Source organism: Aythya ferina, assembly GCF_964211825.1.
Source record: "Aythya ferina genome assembly, chromosome: Z".
Lineage (NCBI taxonomy): Eukaryota > Metazoa > Chordata > Aves > Anseriformes > Anatidae > Aythya > Aythya ferina.
The window spans coordinates 13,525,953-13,544,978 of NC_140299.1; the positions used below are offsets into that span (position 1 = coordinate 13,525,953).

At 42.0% G+C, this 19,026-nt stretch overlaps 1 protein-coding gene across 1 annotated transcript in view; it reads left to right on the forward strand.

The window, feature by feature from the left end:
- The first annotated feature begins 2,407 nt into the window (after window positions 1–2,407).
- EGFLAM (EGF like, fibronectin type III and laminin G domains) overlaps window positions 2,408–19,026 on the forward strand; it is a 75,047-nt gene continuing 58,428 nt past the window's right edge. Inside the window, exon 1 of the mRNA XM_084505090.1 lies at window positions 2,408–2,707. Coding sequence (XP_084361216.1) covers window positions 2,587–2,707 — 121 coding nt within the window. The 5' untranslated portion in view covers window positions 2,408–2,586. The remainder of the gene's footprint in view (window positions 2,708–19,026) is intronic.

Sequence of the window (19,026 nt, forward strand, 5' to 3'; positions counted from 1 at the left end):
GTAAAGGCAAAGTTTTTGTCTGTAAGTGGATGATGTATCTCAGAAAATGGGTTCAAACTGGCAAATGAATTCCTCCTAAAGCTCAGGGTCATCAGATGTACATGGTACACTTCTCTCATCATGTCTTCTCTGAGATGGGTGAGCAAGGTATATATTTGTCTTCTAAATCTAATTCCAGGTTTTAGTTCTAGATACTGCACTAAGACTTTTCTTCCTCTGGAGAGAGGTTGCAATAACCAATCTATGCCAAGTGTTAGTCATGTATGCTACTGGAAGACAACCAGTGACTATGCCAATGAGGACAGAGTAAAACCTTACCAGTGAGAAAGCCACTGGGAATCTTTATGTATTTTGGAGGAAACTCAATAAGCTTGCAGTGGATTACCTTTGTTGGAAGGATTTTCCACAACAGTAACTGTCCATGAACCCAAAACTGAATATTCCTCTTCCTTCTAGTAGAAGGCAAGCTTCCAGCATGGCTGCAGAGATAATCTTCCAAAGCTGTAATTAAAATTAAAAAAATGGCTGAATCTGACAACAGCCTGAAACTCAGAGGTATGAACTTTTGTAATATTTAATTTAGCCTCACTACGTCCAGCTGTTATTTTATCACAGATTACTTTTGGTAGGTAGGCGTATGTGAGAAAGAAGACAAACTACAATAGCAGCCAATATGAATGCTGCATGAGAGGGAAGAAGACACCAGAAAAAAGAGGAGTGAAAGAACTACAGATGGAGTTCAAAGAAGAAGAAACACGGAAGTAGCAATGACAGTACACTGTACAAATGCAAAACAATTGCTTGGACACTATATAAAGGACAGACTTAACTTTTGTCTATGCCTTGCCATGACCGCTTTGCTGCTGCTTGCCATGACTTCTTTGCCCTTTTTGCCAACAAGTTAGCAATCACATGCAGCTTTTGGACAGACGTGGAGCCCTGAGTTATTTTGTGCCTTATGAAGTGCAGGAACAAAATGCAGTGCAGTCTGTGACCCAGCTGGGAATTCCTGCCATGGGCTCTGCACTTCTTGAACATGTACTGATTCCTCCAGCCCTGCAAGGCAGGCTGATAAGGGTGTGAGAGGAAAACCACTGGCATCTCAAATACGCTAACAGAACTATTCCTCAGATGTAAGTCCTACGGCCTTGAGCATGGTCTCCCTATGGAGATCTTTCCAAGACTGCCCTTTCCAGGAGGACCAAGCTTCTGTCTCCTTGCCTTGTCCCCGGGGAACACAAGGTCTGTCCTCTCCACTGTCTCTGGTGGGGACTTTGATTTCGCCCTTAAAAAACTTCTTGAGGTTCTGAGAGTGTTCTTACAGGATATGGGCTCCAACTCCCTTCCTCTGATCTTTTGTCCAAAAGGACTTCATCACCATTTCCTTGTCTTCTCTCGTACCCTGAGAGGGTACAGCTTTCCATATTTTCCTGTCTCAGCATTGTTCCTGCAGAGAGACAGTTTTTATTCTGATCCCCCCCTCCCCTCCACACCCCTCCCTATGCCATGCCATAAAATTAGAGCCTGAAACTCACTGAACAGTGTCAGTGTTATGAATTTAATAACACTCAGAAAGGGACTGTATAAATATGCATAATTTATATGGACATCAAAACCACTTGCAGCTATCAAAGTGAACAGCAAAACAAACAAATGAAGTTCATTTCCAAAACAAAGCCCACACAAACCCTGAAGACATAACAACTCTGATGTCTCGGGGTTTAAACTGATCTCTAACTAACCGAGATTAGGATGAGACCTAAAGCCGGGGGGCAGGCTTTTTTTTAATCCTGTGTCTGCCTAATGCGAAGCTTCTCGCACCTTCACTCTGTCTGTTAAATTTCAAAGAAGAGATACTGGGCGTGAGTTTTTGTCCCACCAACATTATATTGCTCCGAAGGGATGCTTTGGGTTGCTCCTGGCTCAGCCCTTCCTGTTTTTTTTTTGGGATCCTCGAACACCATGACTTCCCCTTGCCTTCCTCCCCCCATCCCCTCCAATCTCCACCGAGCTTCTATATTAGTCTGAGTGGCCGGGATAGGTCTCAGCCTCCATCTGGGGCGATTAAACTCACTTCATCCTCTTAACTCAGCAACAACTTCCTCACCGAATCCTCTCCCCGCCTTGCCCCGGGCTTGGCTTCCACCCCGGCCCCGGCCCTCCCAGGGGAACCGGGGAACGAGTCCGGAGCCCCCCACCCGAGCTTCAGCTCCAGCGGGACGAGGGGCAGCCGATCCCAGGGTGCCGGGGACCGGGGGGGGGCCGAGGACACCCCAACCTCAGCGGGAGGGCAGGGCCGGGGGGGCGGCACCAGGGGCTCCCTGCGGGGGGCTCTGGGCGGTCCGGGGCCGCCGCCCGCCCCGAGGGGGGCTGTAATCCCATCAAAGCGCCGGACCCAGCCGCCGCCTCCTCCTCCTCTTCCTCCTCCTCTTTCACCTCCTCCTTCTCCGCTTCCCTTCCCGGCTCGGTAAAAGCCCCGCCGCGCCCGCCCCAGCCTCGCTCCCCGCCCGGCTGCCGAGCACAGGGGGGACGCCGGTCCCGGCCCCCAGCCCCCGGCCCGGGGGGCGGCGGGGGATCGCGGAGCACATGGAGGTGCCGGGACCCTGTCCCTGTCCCTGCCGCCGCCTCTCCTCCTTGCTGCTGCTGCTCCTGGCTTCGTGCATCGGCTGCGCGGCCGCCCCGCGGAGGAGCATCCCCCGCCGGCAAGGTAAGGCGGGGGGAAGGGGGGGGCGGGGGGCGGATTTGGGGTGCCTGTTCTCCCAGGTGCTCGCTTTCTTCGGGAAGTTTTGCCACCCTTTAAAAGCAGAGTCGCCCCCCTCGGAGCACCCTTTCCCTCTCGGAGCGTCCTCGCCTCCTGGAGCATCCTCCCCGCCGGGACTCCAGCGGGGCCGTGCGGGAGCGCACGCCGGGGATAAATTTCTCGGACTTGTCCGTCTGTCCGTCCTGGTCCGTGAAGCACCGGGCAGGACCTCTGGCCTCCGTGCCAGCCTCCGGTCTCGGGCAGCGAGGCTGCGGCGTGGGTAGCGAAGGATGCAAGGCAGGGAGCAGCAAATGTGGGAGGAAGCGCCAAGGAGGCGAGAAGTGCACCTAAACCCGCAGGTACCCCGAACCGAGGCATCCCAGCCGGGCGGTGCGCGGTCCTCGGCGAAGAAAAGTTAAAAGCCTAGACCCTGGGCAGCCGCCACAGCCCCTGCAGCCTGTGAGACGGGGAGGTTAAACCGAGGGGGGACGCGGAGCATGGTGAAATTTGGGCTTCCTGCACTTCCAGAAATCGCGGTGCGCAGCGCCAGGGACTAAACTGGGGCTCAGCGCTGGTTTGTGTCGCTGCCTTCAGCGGGATCAGACCAGTGGAAAGTTTAACAAGTTTAAGTACGTTTTGCCTTGGCTGTCAAAACGTTTGCAGGATGAGACCCTGTCTGTGATAAACCGTTTCTGTCGCTGTTTTTTTTTTTTTTTTTTTTTTTTTTTCTTGCTCTCGGGGGAAAAAAATATGCCCATACAGTTGGAAACTTAATACTTAAATGCAGCCTGAGCTTAAAGCCCTCACTGGACAGATGGCTAATTTTACTGGTCTGACCTTGTCTCCTAGGGATCTAGTCCCATGATCCTTGGTGATCATAATAGCCACAATTAAGTACTTGAGGAAATTAGGTGGACAGTAGTTGTGAATGAGACGATTAACTGATTGCATTAAAATACTGGATTTGTGGAGTTGGGGGTAGAAAAGTGTAAATATTTTTAGAGATTTCTTTAATGTACTGGTCTACTTGCTTCACACCAGGACAAAAATGGTGGAAACGTATTCCTGCACATTAAATTATAATAGTTTAAAGCTTGGAAACAAATTAGTTGAGGTACTGTGGAGGAGATGAATTAATACACTTGTGCTGTGTGTACCATACTTTTGTTAGCTACATATTATTTTTTTCCTTACTTATGTTCTTTCAGGTTTTGATTGATTCAATTATACATTTTCTTTCTCTTTTTCCATATAAGTAGTCAGTTTTATCTGGAAGCATTTTTCAAAACCTGTGCAAACATTTTAAAATCCACTTGTAGCAAGATTTGAAGAAGGAAGTCTCCCAGAGAGCTTCTGTGCAGCAGTGTATAATTTAAATCCCATCTGCATTCTGCCAAGGGCTATTGGAATTGCAGGCTCCCCAGAATCCTGTGGCTGGGTCTGTGCTGTGTAACGTCGTTGTCAAAGCACCGAGAACAGGTGTAGCTCAAGGTAACCCACATCTCTGTCTTGTTCCTGCAGCTTGTCATATGCTTGACAGCCAAGAGCAAGAGGGAACCGTCATTTACTTGCACATCCAAAAGTCGTGGATGAAGAAGAGAAACAATACTAAAAAGTTCTTTTAAATGTTTCTTGTTCCCCTTTCACTTTGCCTTTTTAATAGCACTGGAAGTTGGTCTTGCACAGAAGTTGTATCTGAGGTGCAAGCAAAAGGTCGTATTGAGAGAAAGGCAATAAAACCAATTTCCAATAATGGGAGCTGGCTGGCAGGTCTTGTGCATTGAAAGAAAAAAGGTAGCCTAATGCATCTCAATTTTTCCAAATTTTTCATTCAGAGCGCAGCTTACAAAGATCAATTTTGTAATTCCAAGAAAGCAGCAGAGTGAAAAATGTATTAGTGAAGTTAAAAATAAATAATATAGGAAAATTGCCATAAATGCAGCTTGTTAAATTCAGGAAAAAAAGCTGTTGTACTCAAATTTGAAACATCCTGATGAATGTTAAACTCATTTGAACATTTATTCACAGTTACATGATACATTTGCTGGAGACAAGGAAATGGTATGCCAGACACTTTGGGAAGGGCTTAAAACAAATCCTTAGACACCGTGTGGTGAGCAGGGTAGTTGGGAACAGATTAGGCTGGGATTCTCTAAATCTTGTTCTCCCAGAAGCTGGCACTCATGCTGCTGCTTTTAAATTGTTTTGTTTTGTTTTGTTTTCCTTTTTTTTTTTTTTTTTTTTTTTTTCCTTTTGCCTTCCACAAAGCCACGGATTTTTCTGTTTTAAGTTTCTATCAACTGATTGAACACTGAAAAGCCTAAACCTAGCCTGCAATGTGTAACACTACTACTGATATAAACATATATCATTGAATCTTAATGGTTCTATAATTTTAGGGAATTATAGAGGAAAGAGCCAACTCCTTAAGTGATTTCCCATGGATGCTCATTGCATGAACTTGTTGCAGTGTGCTGTGTTAATACTTCTTTAGTATCAGAGTGTAAAGTTCCAAAGCCCTATAAAATATTAAAACCCTTGAGTTGGTCTGCATGGAGTAAATAAGATATTCATATCTCATGCTTTGGGATTTGTTGTTGTTGTTATTACGCTTACCAATCAATATAAACAGAGATCGGACTTGAATTGCCTAGCTTGTAGCAGTTTCCCAGATGACCATACTGGTACACTTGGTGTGTAAATGCAGGAAGAATCAGACCTATTAATGTCTGAAGAAGACTTTACAAGAGTGTAGCACTGAATATAAGGGCCAGATTTTCAAAAGGGCTCAGCTCCCAGGTCAGCAGTACAGTATACAACTTTTTTTCCAGAGAACTTGGCACTGAAGTAGTTGAATTCTTTAGAAAATCTGGCTATAATAAGAGCTGCTGGATATGGAACACTTTTGAAAATCTAGCCCTATTTAGATATCAAAATAGGTCAGGCTACCCTGAAAATCAGGCCTACACACACGGAAAATGTATCTGTCTTTGGGAAAGAAGGTTTTTATTTTACTTTTTAAAATATAGTAAATTTGGGGGAACAATACTAGAATGGGTTGTAAATCTCCATCTTATTAAATCTCACATGTAAAGCATGTAAGGATAAGGCTGACCTGCTGCTGAATCCAAAATCTCTTTAAGAAAAGGAATGAGTTTGAAGAAGGGATGATTCCTGATGCTAGGGCTGCAGCGCTGACAGAGACACTGTATATCTGCGACATAGAACCAATAAAGAAAACATGAAAAATATATCTGGGGGGAGATTAATATAATTTTTTTATTTTTCCAGGCATAGGTCAACATGTGCTATCAGAATACACTGTTCAATGTCTTGAATGTCAGTAAATTCAACAAACAGTAACTATGTATGGATTTGGTGTTGTTCGTCATGTAAGAGTATAAGTAGTGTCACAACATTGTGTGACATTTTCATTTTGCTTGGGCTTGGTGTTATAACTCTGTGGCCTGTATTCTGGTAATTGTTGCTAACTTTGATCAATCCCACCAGCACCTTGTGAAGGTGTTTCTTTGGGAGCTACCAGCATTCTCTTAATGGTCTCTGGGAAACAAAATAACCTTTTATCTGGGAAAGCACAAAATTATTTCTCTTTAGCATGTTACTTCATATGCCACTGTTAATCACTCATTTTGAATTATGTTTTCTGATTTTAGTTAATCTTATTCACAGCACAGTGTGTGCAGTTCTGTCCATCCTGAAGTCATTATCTTCCACTGTACAAGGAAACTTTGGCTAAGTGTGTTTCTTAAGCAGCATTTTACTGATGCCGCCTCCAAAACTACAGTACAGCCTTCCACCACTACTCAGAAAGGTAAAACTAGGTAACAGAATTTTAAAAATTGGTGACATTATACCTGTACCAGAGGTTGAATTTCCCCCAACCTTAGGAGAAGAGGGGTGATGTGGGAGATAAAGGTGCTAGAGTGAGCCTTGGAAAATCATCCTGTCCTGAGGCTGCTACAGACTTGCTTTGAGGCTTTGCCAGTCCTTCTCAGGCCAGGCTTTCTGTTTTAAAAGTGGAGTTAGGCTGGTTTTGTACTTTTATCCTTTTCCAGTCATGCCACATTAAAGTGTAGGAAGACTTTTATATGCTGGTCAACACAGCTCAATTTAGTCAAGGCTGATAGGCTTAATTAATATTATTACCTTACTAATATTGTGTAGGTGAGTGTCTCTGTATCTTGCAGTGTGTCTTGCAGAAAAAAACTCTCCTTTTCTCTGGACGATGCATGGTAATTACACTAATAACAGATATATTGGACTAGGCAGGGCACATTATATAGCCTGTATATCTCTTTATGAGTGAGCACATCTAATGCTCAAATTAATGTTTTTAAGGTTAAACTTAATGTGAAGGATTCTGAGTACTGGTCATCTGAGAGATCAGAAGGAGCAGGAGAAAACCCTGTTTTCTTAGCACAGAAAATTTCAATGGATGAGGTCTCTTCAGTGCTCCACAAACTCATCAGTTAGCCCAGAGTATTCCTGGGAGTTTCCCATTCCTTAGATCAAACTTATATTGGGCTCAGCCTATAACTGAGGGCTTACACCCCTTTGAAGTGGTTAATAATTTGATTATTTCATACATAAAAGTGCACAATTTGGTCCCCTGTTTGTTGGTGAATATGTAGCAATGCTCTGTGATTATGTAATAAAAGACTTCCTAAACCACAGGCATGCAGGAGACTATGTTAACTATGTGATCCTGATTCAAATTTCCTATTTTTTTTTTTCCTGTGCAAACAAATGTTCTTTCTGGAAATAACAAACAAACAAACAAATAAATAAATAAAAAGCAAACAATACCTAAAACCTGTTCTTCACAATTAATTCCAACTGGAAGGAAATACTTTTGGCTAAGAATAGGCGAGAATTGATTTCCGCTTTATTTTTAGTAAAGATACTTACACATGAAAACCAAACTAGTTCTTTCATATAAAACAAAATCCCTATACCTCCTAAATGTGAACAACCAAGACACAGAAAATGTGAATGTTCTTTTTTTTTTTTTTTTTTCTTCAGACTTTTCAGGGTCTCTGAGCTGAGAACAATCACAGCAGAGCTCATCTTTGAAAGAAACTGCTTCAGGATGGCATAAGCCACTGAAAATTGGAGGCTTAGGGGGAAAGCTCCATTGAAGCAGTTAGCTAACCCAAAGGTAGCTAATGATACGGTGTGTGGTGATCCATAAAACCCTCCAGGTGAGAAGTGTGTAGTGTGAAATACACTAGGTTCACAGCAGTTCTTCTACAGAGCACTGTGTAATTACACTCAGGAGTAAGGACTGCACATGGGGAATGCTCTTAAGGATTTTGGCCTTGAAATGAAAGAGATCCACACAATATTGACCCAGGGAACATTTTATCCAACAGGAAGAGGACCACTAGCAGGCTGTGGGGAAAACCATTTCTTCTGTTAGTGACTTGCTGGACATGTAATTGGACAATCAGAAGACACTGGCTTTGTTTTCTTAAAAAAGATCTTTCATTCAGGCATTGCCAAAAGTTATCCTGGATAATTTTTAGACCTGGAAGAGATGAACCATGACAAGGTGCTATCACATTCTGGTTTTTTGTGATTCATATGCCAAGTGTTGATAGATTATCTTCTAATATACCTTGCTGTGTTTTGAAACAGTGCAGACAACAGTTGTGTTAAAAGCAATAGCCCTGAAAAAGGAACAATGAGTTCCCAGTGTACTCAGAGGATAGTGAAGCTGGTGTAACTCACAGAGAAAGATCTCCAAGGCTGGAAGAATCCCAAGGCAAATTATCCTGCACACCTCTCATGATTTTTAAAGTCACTTAAATTTTCTGACACCTGTGAAAATTATGGTGCAGTCAAATATCAACATCTGTGTATGTTTTGAACTTGCAATTTGAATTGCCTTTCTAAAATGAGGGGAAATGAGCATGTTGTGAATGTTGAGCATGCACCTTTCAAATACAGAAATTATTCCAATTTTTCTGATGTGTCGGAGGCATTATTGCACATTATAAAGTTATAAACTGAGACCAGCTTTGTGTTGCTGGTCTTCTGAAAATAAATAAAAAAAAACCCTAAAGGCAAAGATTATAGAGAATTTCACTCAGATTATTCCTGCTTACATGACAAATTTCAGCCAAAAGATCATTTTAGGAAAAAAAATCGAACAAAGCCCATACACTGCAAATGATTGAAAATTAGGATCCAAACTTTTGTGATATAATAAGAGTTACCAGAAGCCAGAACTTGTTACTTGGAACAGAAATGTTAGTTCTGTTTCATATCCTGCTTTCTAGATACTCACAGAAGGCAACATCTTTCTAAAAATAAGCAGGCTTTTTACAAAGATAGCTGTTTCAAGAGGTGATGGTTTTGCAGCTGGTTCTCCAGTCATGTACATGGAGACCAGCATCCTGCTGGCATTTTTAGTTCACATTCTTGTTTCCTGACATTCCTGTTCCTACATGATCCCATTTCATGCAGGTTGCTGCTGTTTTCATCTCAACTGCACAGTCATGCTAGCAGCACCATGGTATGGGGAGGTGTATGGTCAAGAACTGCAACTCTGTTCATATATACGTGTAGGTTAATGGACTTGGCTTGGTAGCTTGAGATGAGAATGTCTGAGCCATCTACATCTGTGGAGTAGTAAGACATATAAGAACAGTGAAAAAAGAAATCTGCAATATATTAGGGGAAGAAAGTCACAAAGGACTGGGCAATGCTTAAAATGATCAGAAATGGGTAAAGAAAGATGCATTTGAACCAGATAATGCCAAGAGAAGGACACAGCTTGTGTGGTGAGGCAGCTGCTCTGGTGAGGTTTAGGGCCAAGGACTTGAGTATAAAAGCTGTGGAAATCACCAGAACAGGGAACACTTTGAGAGGAGCTGGGAGTATTAGATATTAGCTCTGTTGGTATTGTGGCTGTGCATGGGTCATTTGCTGTTTGCTTTTGTAGCCAGTCTCTTCTTACACTGGGATGTATTTCCATGTCTCATTGTCTTGCAGCAAAGGTTTTTTCTCTCACTGTCACTCTCTCTGCTTCCACATACCAGTTCTTGATTCTGGTTCTTCTGATATATGGCCATGTCCTATGCTACTTTAGTGCAGGGATTCAGGTTTAAAAAACAAACAAACAAACAAACAAACAAAACCCTTCTATTTCTGTTACATATTATTTTCAAATAATTTTATTTTACTTATACATATATATATATATATATATATATATATATATATATATATATATATATTCCTGTTAGAAATAGTTTATGGAGAGACTCGCTGTCTGCAGAAGATAGTGGAATTGTCCTAATCCTTATGGAGGAACTGATGTGGAGAATAATTTCCTGCTCCTCGAGAAGATGCCACATTTGTTCCCTGACCTGTCTTCCTGTAGCCTTTAATAAAACCACAGTTGCATTTGTGCTGGCTTCTCCAGTCATGTTAGGATCATTATACAGTGCTATCTAACTATGACTTTCTGTCAATGCACAGAAGTTATGGTGTAGGTTTAGTGCCATAAGTTAGTATGTTGTTACATAACTCTATTCTTGTAGAAACTCAGAAATTTCTAGTCCTTGTCTGAGTTTGCTTTTATATCTATGAGACCCTCTTCCAGAGTAGAGGGCTGGCTCCACCTAAGTGGTGCAAAAGCATCTTTGCCATTAGGTTGGATGTACCCATGAGTAGGGCTTCAAACTAGGAATGACAAAGGAGAGAAGATGCGACCCCACAGTCAGGCGAGGAAGCAAAGGGTTGGGTTGACAAGAAAAGCAAATGTGGGACCCTGAAACCAGCAACTTGGGAATGGGTCCCATCCCAAATGTATGTACACCAATAAAGAAGTGCAGACAGGACATCATTGTAGTGGAAACTTGCATAAAAAGAAAACATACAAGATGTGGAAGCAGGGTAAGGTGACCCAGGAGGAATACAGACTGTGTCTGAGCATGCAGTATTGGGGTTAGGAAAGCCAAAGTTCAACCTGGTAAGGGACATGAAGGGCAACAGGAAGACTTTCTGCAGTTGTCTCAGCAGCAGGATGAACTGTAGGGAAAATGCAGATGGAAAGAGAACTGGTGACAAAAATCATGCAAAAGGCTGAGGTGCATATTGCCTTCTTCACCTCAGTTTTTACTGGCAACATCAACTGTTAAATATCCTCATGAATGACCTAGGTGGTGGGACAGTGTAACCTCCACAAATTGCTGAAGATACCTAACTGTGAGGAGCTGGGTGATACATCAAAGGGTGGAGTCTGCCATTCAAAGAGACCTCAGCTGGATGGAAAAATGGTCTGACAGGAACCTCACTGAGTTCAACAAAGGGACATGTAAAGTCCTGCATCAGGAGAGGAACGGCCACAAACACCAGTATGTGCCGGGGGCTGACTGGCTGGGTAGCCGTGGTTGATGTGCCCTGTCCTCAGCCCACACATTTTTTGCTTGTTGTATGGCCAGCTTTGACCTCTTTGTACCTTAATCTTTATGTATGAGTGCCGCTGTGTGTGTGTACATAATACACTTGTGTTTGTGAGGTTTTTCTCTCTGAGAAATTTCAACTTTTCCAGAAGCCCCCCTTGAATTTTGTTTCTTGTACAAAGTGAACTACTCCTGCGAGAGTTCACTTTTGCATTTTGTATCTAAGGAACATTGAGAGAGAAATTTTTCTTAGGTAAAGCAAAGAGATTAAGAGACATCAAGGAGAGTATTTTTCAAGTAGCATGAACAATTTTGCTGTGGTTCCAATTGAAGATAATAAGCTTTGGATAGTAAACTCCTGAAAAAATACAGCTTTAAGTGTTATTTATTGATGGGAAAATAAAATTTCAAGTTATTTATTTGGCATTCTCATAGTTTAATAGGCCTTTATACATACATATATATGTATATATATGAAGCTATTTTTTTTTTATAATTAATATAGCCTTTGATATGTAGCCTTTGATATATTAATTTGATAATTAATATAGCCTTTGATATGTAGTTACCCTATACATTTACCCATAAGGACTAAGAAAAAAAGTAACAGTCTGATTTTCATCCTTATTTTATCATTTTATTTCAGAATAGTAAAAGTCTACTTAGTATGGATTATTTTTATCAGTAATGCCTAAGAGTTGTTTATGAGCTTTAAGCACTGAGTGATCAGCTTTGCTCATGTTCTCTGGTTTCTGCTTTTGATATAGTTTGGAGGGCCATATGTCTCAGTGTGGCTTATGGCAAACATGCTTGCCATAAACATGAAGAAAACTTCTTAATGTTTAGAATATTAGACTAGACTGAATATTATCAGTGTGGATAAATACTAAACCATTGTAAAATTTAATATAAGCTTCTTGTGATAAAATATAAAAGGAAAGAATAATAGCAGGAGGAGTGACCTGCTCAATTTAGGCACATAATCCATTTTTAATCTTTACGGTCAATGAAACAGTTTTGCTAAAGCAAGCTCCCAAATCTTCCGTGTATTTAATCAGTAGTGGGCACCTGTGGAGAGGTTCCCAGTGCCTGTTACTTAAAGAGGGAGGTGGGCACTTCAACCAGAACATCTGTTTAGAAAGGGTCCCTATCCCACCTGCTGTCTCCTCCCACGTCCTGGTGTTCTGTCACTTGCCCTGTTCTGCTTCTGGAGCACATCTCACAGTTGTGCTCCTAACATCTCAGTTACATATCCCACAAGAGAACAGAGAATAGCATTTTTTCTTCCGTGGAAGTGGGTTGAGTTCCATCAGATAACACCCAAGGCAGCACAGAAGGTGAGGGTGCAGCAAGGTGTCTGCCAGGCTGGTGCAGCAGAGACATCAAGAATTGTGGCAGCCTGCTCCAGAGCTGGGGCTTTGACAGATGAAGTGCAAGCCTGGATTTAGGATGTAAGTGTTAGATTTTGGCTCAGGCTTCCAGAAGTACACCTGATGTTATGCATCCTGAGTGTCTTGGTGGGGCTTTTAAAATGTGTCTATACCATGTCTGTACTGGAAGTAGGAAACACTTCCATTCGGAGAACTATTTCAATTAGTATCTTATATGTGGTTATAATTCATGTAATTATTTTAGCCTTCTCATCAGTAATTATCAGAGACAAAAGGTTGTAAGAGTTATGTGGAGATTGCCCTGTCTGTCCCTCCTCACAAAGGCAGGATAGGTACAAACCAGACCTTTATCTGGAGATAATGCTTTACCCTGCTTTTAGCCTTCAGCACCAGGAATTCCCCACAAAGCTGTGCCAGTGCATAACTAACCATGGGTAGACTATTTTTTTCTTATATCTAGCTCTTCAGAAATTCTTTAAAAAATCAGTTTCTGATTCTTCTCACAGCTGGAAGGCTGGGTCACTGTGCACCATGCAGAGCTGCTGGCAGCAGAGCCTGGCTGGAGGAGCTCAGGGAGGCAGTGGGGCTTCTCTTCTCTGGCCTTCTTTCCTGCAGTCTCCATGGTGAAGGCAAACCAGGAAAAGCCATGATGAAGTCACCACTGACGTTGTGCCTTCTTGTTTTTAATAGGATTCCCTGTGTTGTACTGTAACTTGTTGGGAGCTTTGCCTCTTTTCTTCCTTTTCCTTGGGTTATAAAAACTCCCAAGAGCATCACCTCAAGTGTACCTGGGGCGGATAACAGACAATATATACTGCAACAGAAAAGCATCGTGTGGGTCCAAAACTGTCATTATGTTGATGTTGAGGTTTTCTGCTGGTTTTATTACAGTATTTTAAAGAACTGAGCAAGATGGGGCTCATCACTCCAAAGGTTTGTGCAGTGCAATCTGGATTGCTGAACAACCGTGCTGCCCCTGTAGTGCCATAATATCTGTGGTGTGTGCACTGTTGCTTATGGTGACGACGTGTAGGTGATCCAGTGGGTCTCCTCATGTCAGGATCCCATGGGTTAGCAGTGGTGTGAGGATACACACTGTGCTCTGATCTGGGCTCTGCCAGGACTGTGACTGGGAAAGGAACCAACTTTCTGCCCCATGTGCAACATCCATCCCCTCTTGCATTACTCTCCAGTAGGTGACTCATGCAGAGCAGTGACCATCAAGATTACTGCATTTTCTGATGCTTTCCATGTTGGTGCTGCTGCTCAGTGCACCACGAGCAGGATCAAGAGGGACCATCTGAGATTCCCTTATTTCAGTCATCATCTTTTGTAATTATTGCGGTTGGGAGATTCTTGCTTTCTTATGTACCCAGCAGTGGGAGCTGGAAAATTCTACAAAGAGATGAAAAGATGGCACATTTTTTTCATTTAGGATTTCCTGACCTTTTTTGGTCTGTCACACTGTCTTCGTGCAGCTGTGGTGTTTACGTAACCAAGTTCAGTCTGTAAAAAGCAGAGAAAGGAAAAAAGACCCTATCATCATTTCAGTGGGAGAGTGTATTATGGGCCACAATACACTTTGTTTCAACACTAGGAGTGGATAGAAGTTTTTTCTCAAAATCAACTTTTCATGATTAAGTACCATTTCAATAAAAATCATTTTTTGATGAATTAATGAAATTAATTAAGTAAAGCTTGAAACAAAAAGAATTTCTCTTTCTGGAGAAGATTTGTTCTGAAAACTTCATTGGAGAATTAGTTGGAACTGTCTTGCATAAGGTTTTTATTCCTGTTTCCTTATTTCACGATGTTTGTAGTGACAGCCAGCATTTCAATTGCAAATTTATCTTGTTTCATGGGACACACATAGAAGGCACATCAACCCAGAAAATATAATCCTTCAGTCAGTACGTCATAGCAGTTATCCAGAGAAACTGACAAAAAAAAAAAAAATAATAATGAAGAAACCATTTCATTTTATTGACCCATAGTCTAAAGATTTTTTTTTTTTTTTTTTTTTTTTTTTCTGAAGAGGAAACTAATAAAGATGAAATGAATCATCTTGTTCACCTTAAATGAGTTACCACAGTATTGCAGGTGGCTTGTATCCCTTATATTATTTTTATATTATTTCAGGACCATAAGTACCTTTGCCTAACTGCAAGTCTTGAAACACCATAAAAGCTAAAAAGGAAAGAAAAGATCAAATGCATAATATAATAAAATTATAAACTAAAATATTACAACTCTGATTTTTCAGATATTCCATTCATGAATACTTTAAAAACCACCATTATCTGCACCGTTATAGCCTGTTTCCAGTGTAATTCAGAATGAAAATCAAACTTGAAATGTCCACTAAAACATGATGAGCTTTATCCAGCTCAGCTGAAGCACTTTGGTATTGAAGCTTGTAGACATGACGTATGTATTTGTTTTAAAGGTTATTTTTCACCAGATTTTCTCAGAAACTGCTCTCTTCTGTAGTAAGATTTTGGGGTCACCTCTTGACTGGGAGGAGGAAGGAACTTGCCTCTGTCTGCACTAGCAGTTTTCTTGCCGTAGCTGGAGCAGGCACTTCTCTGGTAGCTACCTTGATGGTTGTGTGTAGGAGTTCAATGCACGGGCAGAGGACAAGTTGCACGCCTGTTGGCCTCTGGGGGAGAGCAAAATGCTGCTAGGCACATGGCTGATTTGCATGGATGTATCCTGACCTCCTGTCAGCACCCTCTGAAAGGCCACCAGCACCTCATCTCTCACCCATGGCAAGTGAGAGGGAGCAGGAGGACCATGTCATCCTTAAACTTCTAGGAATCTGTCAGTTCTTTGAATACAGATTGACTTCATTGTGAGTGTTTCCACTGTAAGTAATGGAGGGTGAGCTGAATGAAGGCTGGGGCAGGGTGAGTCGCAATAGCAATGACACCTCTATAGGTGGGATAAGGTAGTTATTTGTTTGTTTGTTTGTTTTTCAAACCATTTTTTATTAGAGTTGCTCTTGTGAAGGAGAAATTTAAATAATGGTAAAATTAACTCACGTCAAGAGAGAGTATTTATGTATTCTTCTGCTCCCATGGAGAGCTTGTTTGCTTACTTCTTCACAGTTTTAGCTGTTTTTGTGTATTTTAGGAAGTACAAAACCAAATAGATCTATAAACAAGAAACTAAATAGCTGTAAATGGTGAAGCAAATATGAAATTATCAGTTCAGCACTGTTCATCTATAGCTGAGTCCTCATGCCCTTCTTGTATTTGCTATACTCTTACAGCACATAGTTCTAGTATGTGTGCAAGTGCTCCCCCTCGGTTAATGGCTTCCTTGCTTGGGCCCAAAGGAATTGCTTCCATTACTGGTCTCATCAAAGCATTTTGGACAATGTCAAACTTTCTGTGCTTGGCTGGCTGGAAAGGAGAATGACCATGTTTGCACAGAATGTGATTCATTTTATTTTTATATAAATTGTTCCCCCCTTTTTAATTAATTAATTAATTTATTTTTTAAACAGAGCTTTCTGAGTTATTCACAGGATCCAGATTCAGAGGACAGGACATTTGCAGGGGGGACCACCACTGAAACAGGTCTTCTGTCTGGCAAGAGCTGAGGCAGATGGACTTGTCTGAGGGACAGGAGCAGGGGAAACCTGTGAACATTTGTTCCTTGTTCCAGATGTGTTCCATGGCCCCACGTTGCATCAGCAAGGTGACAGTGAGTGGCCAGCCAGCAGGCAGGCTCTCCTCCAGCAACTCCTTTAGGTTTTACACTGAGCAGGGTGATGCCTAATTAATTCAGAGAGATTTTGTGCTGAATATTGAGATGAGGGGTACTTCTGACCTAAACTGTAGGGGGAGCTACAAGCATCCAGAGTTTTACCCTTGAAAACTCTAACTGTATTTTATAATCTAAGCATGATCTTTGTATTATACAGCCATAAATGTTTAGACCAGTTTCCACGTCGTTTTTAGTGTGCTTACTACTTGATGTTCTGTAAAATCTTACAAAATACCTCAGGCACGCATTTATCTCAAAATAATGTGTTAGTAAAGCAGTAAACATATTGCAGCAGTTGTGATCAGCTGACAAAATGTTTTGATATAATGCTGCAGCATGGCTGTTTGGAAGCCCTGACATCTTCTGTATCTCTGTGGCATAAACATTGCTTGTGTCAGATCCTGCAGCCCCTTTGTCATGGTTACGAAGGAAACGTTCATCCAAAAATGGACATTCTTTGCTTTCTGCCAAGCTGTGTGAAATTCGGACTCTGGCAAGCAAGAAGCATCTCTGAATCCCCAGACGCCCATCAATAAGCTGCAAGGTCGGTGGCGGTGACCATGGAAAGCTGTGAGGACAGCCAGGCAGCCTTGCCGGGGCTGGGTTTTCCTTTTTCTCTTGGCTCCTGGTTTGGTCAGGAGGCAGCTGGGTACCAGGCAGGGTAATCGCACACACTCCCCAGGTATTGCTCAGCCACTGACCATCAGCTGGGGCTGCTCCTGGAGGCAGTGCCAGGCTCTGAAGGCACCGATGCCTGATTCCCCAGCATGGGGAGAGATTTTTTAGGGAGAGTCAAGCAAAGGGGATAGAAGCATTGACCTCTCTGGCCCCTTGCTCTCATTTTCACTGGCATAAGTTAGGACTTTTCCTGCAGTGACAATTTACAGGCTGGTGTAACTTAGGTCAGTATTTGGCTCTCTGTGACTCTTTGATCATCTGCAAACTGAAGATAATAGTGTTTAGTAGGGCTGGGTGAATAATTCATGGTGCAGCTCTTTACCAACAGATGTTACCTCTCTGTGTTTGCAGATAGTCTGCAAATGGTTCGCATTTTTTTTCAAATTTATTTGTTGTTCCAAATTATTCACCACATACTTTCTGTAAATAATTTTATTGGCCTACAGTGTGTTCAGAATATGAATCTGAAGCTGTTTTACATGAGTATTTGCCACTGCTGGTTAAAATCTGTTATTTCAGCAACCGTGCCTCGCAGCAAACTTGTCTGATCGAACCTCCCCAGAAAGTAATGTATTAGTTTCTGGCACCTCAGGAACAAGTATAAAGGCCTGTGGGTTGCTCAGCTGCATTGCCTGAAGCACTGGCTGGTTGTTTGTTTAGGACGTGCTCTGCTCCTCCTCATCCCTTCTCTGGGAGCTGGGTGAAGGGAGGTGCTGACCTGTCCCTGGGAAGAGGCTGAGGGAGGCTGCAGCTCCTTGCTTACTGCCTGGGAAATGGGACAGGCTGGGATGCAGTCTGGGAACGCGGCTGGAGGGTTGTGTTTGTGGAGTAATGCTCTGCTAGCACAGGCTGCAATTCTTTGCAATGCTTCCGTTAACTCTGCTTACACTGTCCTAGTGAATAAGGACAATTCATGCAGTTAGAGCAGCAAGCATGTTTTCCCTCCGTAATGTACAAGTGCAGCATTGTCCTATTACGTCCACAAGATGCTATAAGAGTGAGTTAGTTTTCAGGATTTCTTCCAGGCTGAATTGACAGGAAAGATTCTTGGGGTGTGTAGGAAATGCAAACCTGTAGCATACAACTGGTCATGCCTTTTTCTGAGAGTGTATAATTTGTTTGTTTTCCTCCCCTGTATTGTTTCGATAATAAAATAATTTTTTTTCAAAGACAATTCTTGATGAAGTGCCTGCTGGATATGGCCCTTGTACAGCCTTGCCCAGGACATGGTCACCTTGTTTCCTAGGGATTTTTTTATTATTTTATTTTATTTTTTTAAAGTAAGAATGGCTGAAGCTTCAAGCATAAGGAATGAAAGGGAAAAAAAGTTTGGCCCTCTTAGACCTCATTTATATTTATCCTTTCATGATTGCATGTAGCACTCTCTGGGACTTCTTGCAGTGGGAAAGAAAAATAAATAGGCAAAAGGACCAGGAAAATAAGGGACTGATAATGTTAACTGAAAGACATAGACCCTAGCTGGTCACCTCTGTTTGTTGCAGTTTAAAAAAAATCATAAAACAAAAGGTTTCCTATCAGTGGGAAAATGCAAGATCACCTTGAAAAGGGACAGAATATCAGGTTTGTTCTTGGTTTAACTTCTTGAGTATTGATATTGATCAATACGCTGCAGAGTTTGTAAGCTGCTAAGTTTTGTATCCAGCTTCAAATCAAATATGTTGGTGGAAGTGACAAGTGTAAATCTGATGTGGGCTTGCTTCACATCTAAAAATGACCTTTACCGTAGCTTGGTTGCTCTTGATGGTTTGTCAGACCGAGGGGGGAAGAAAACATTTTTTCTTTGCCTTTATTTACAATTTTCATAGGTAAGAGAATGCAAAAACATAAATATAATAAAAACATTGTCTAGGAAAAAATGAAGCTGCTGTTAAAACATTTTAATCAGTACTTTGTTGCAGCTGTTTGTTGTATGGGTTTGTTTTCAAGACACTAAATGATGTCTGTTTGGAGAACTTGTGCTAAAAACTTTTGCCTGTTCTTTTCACAAAATGCA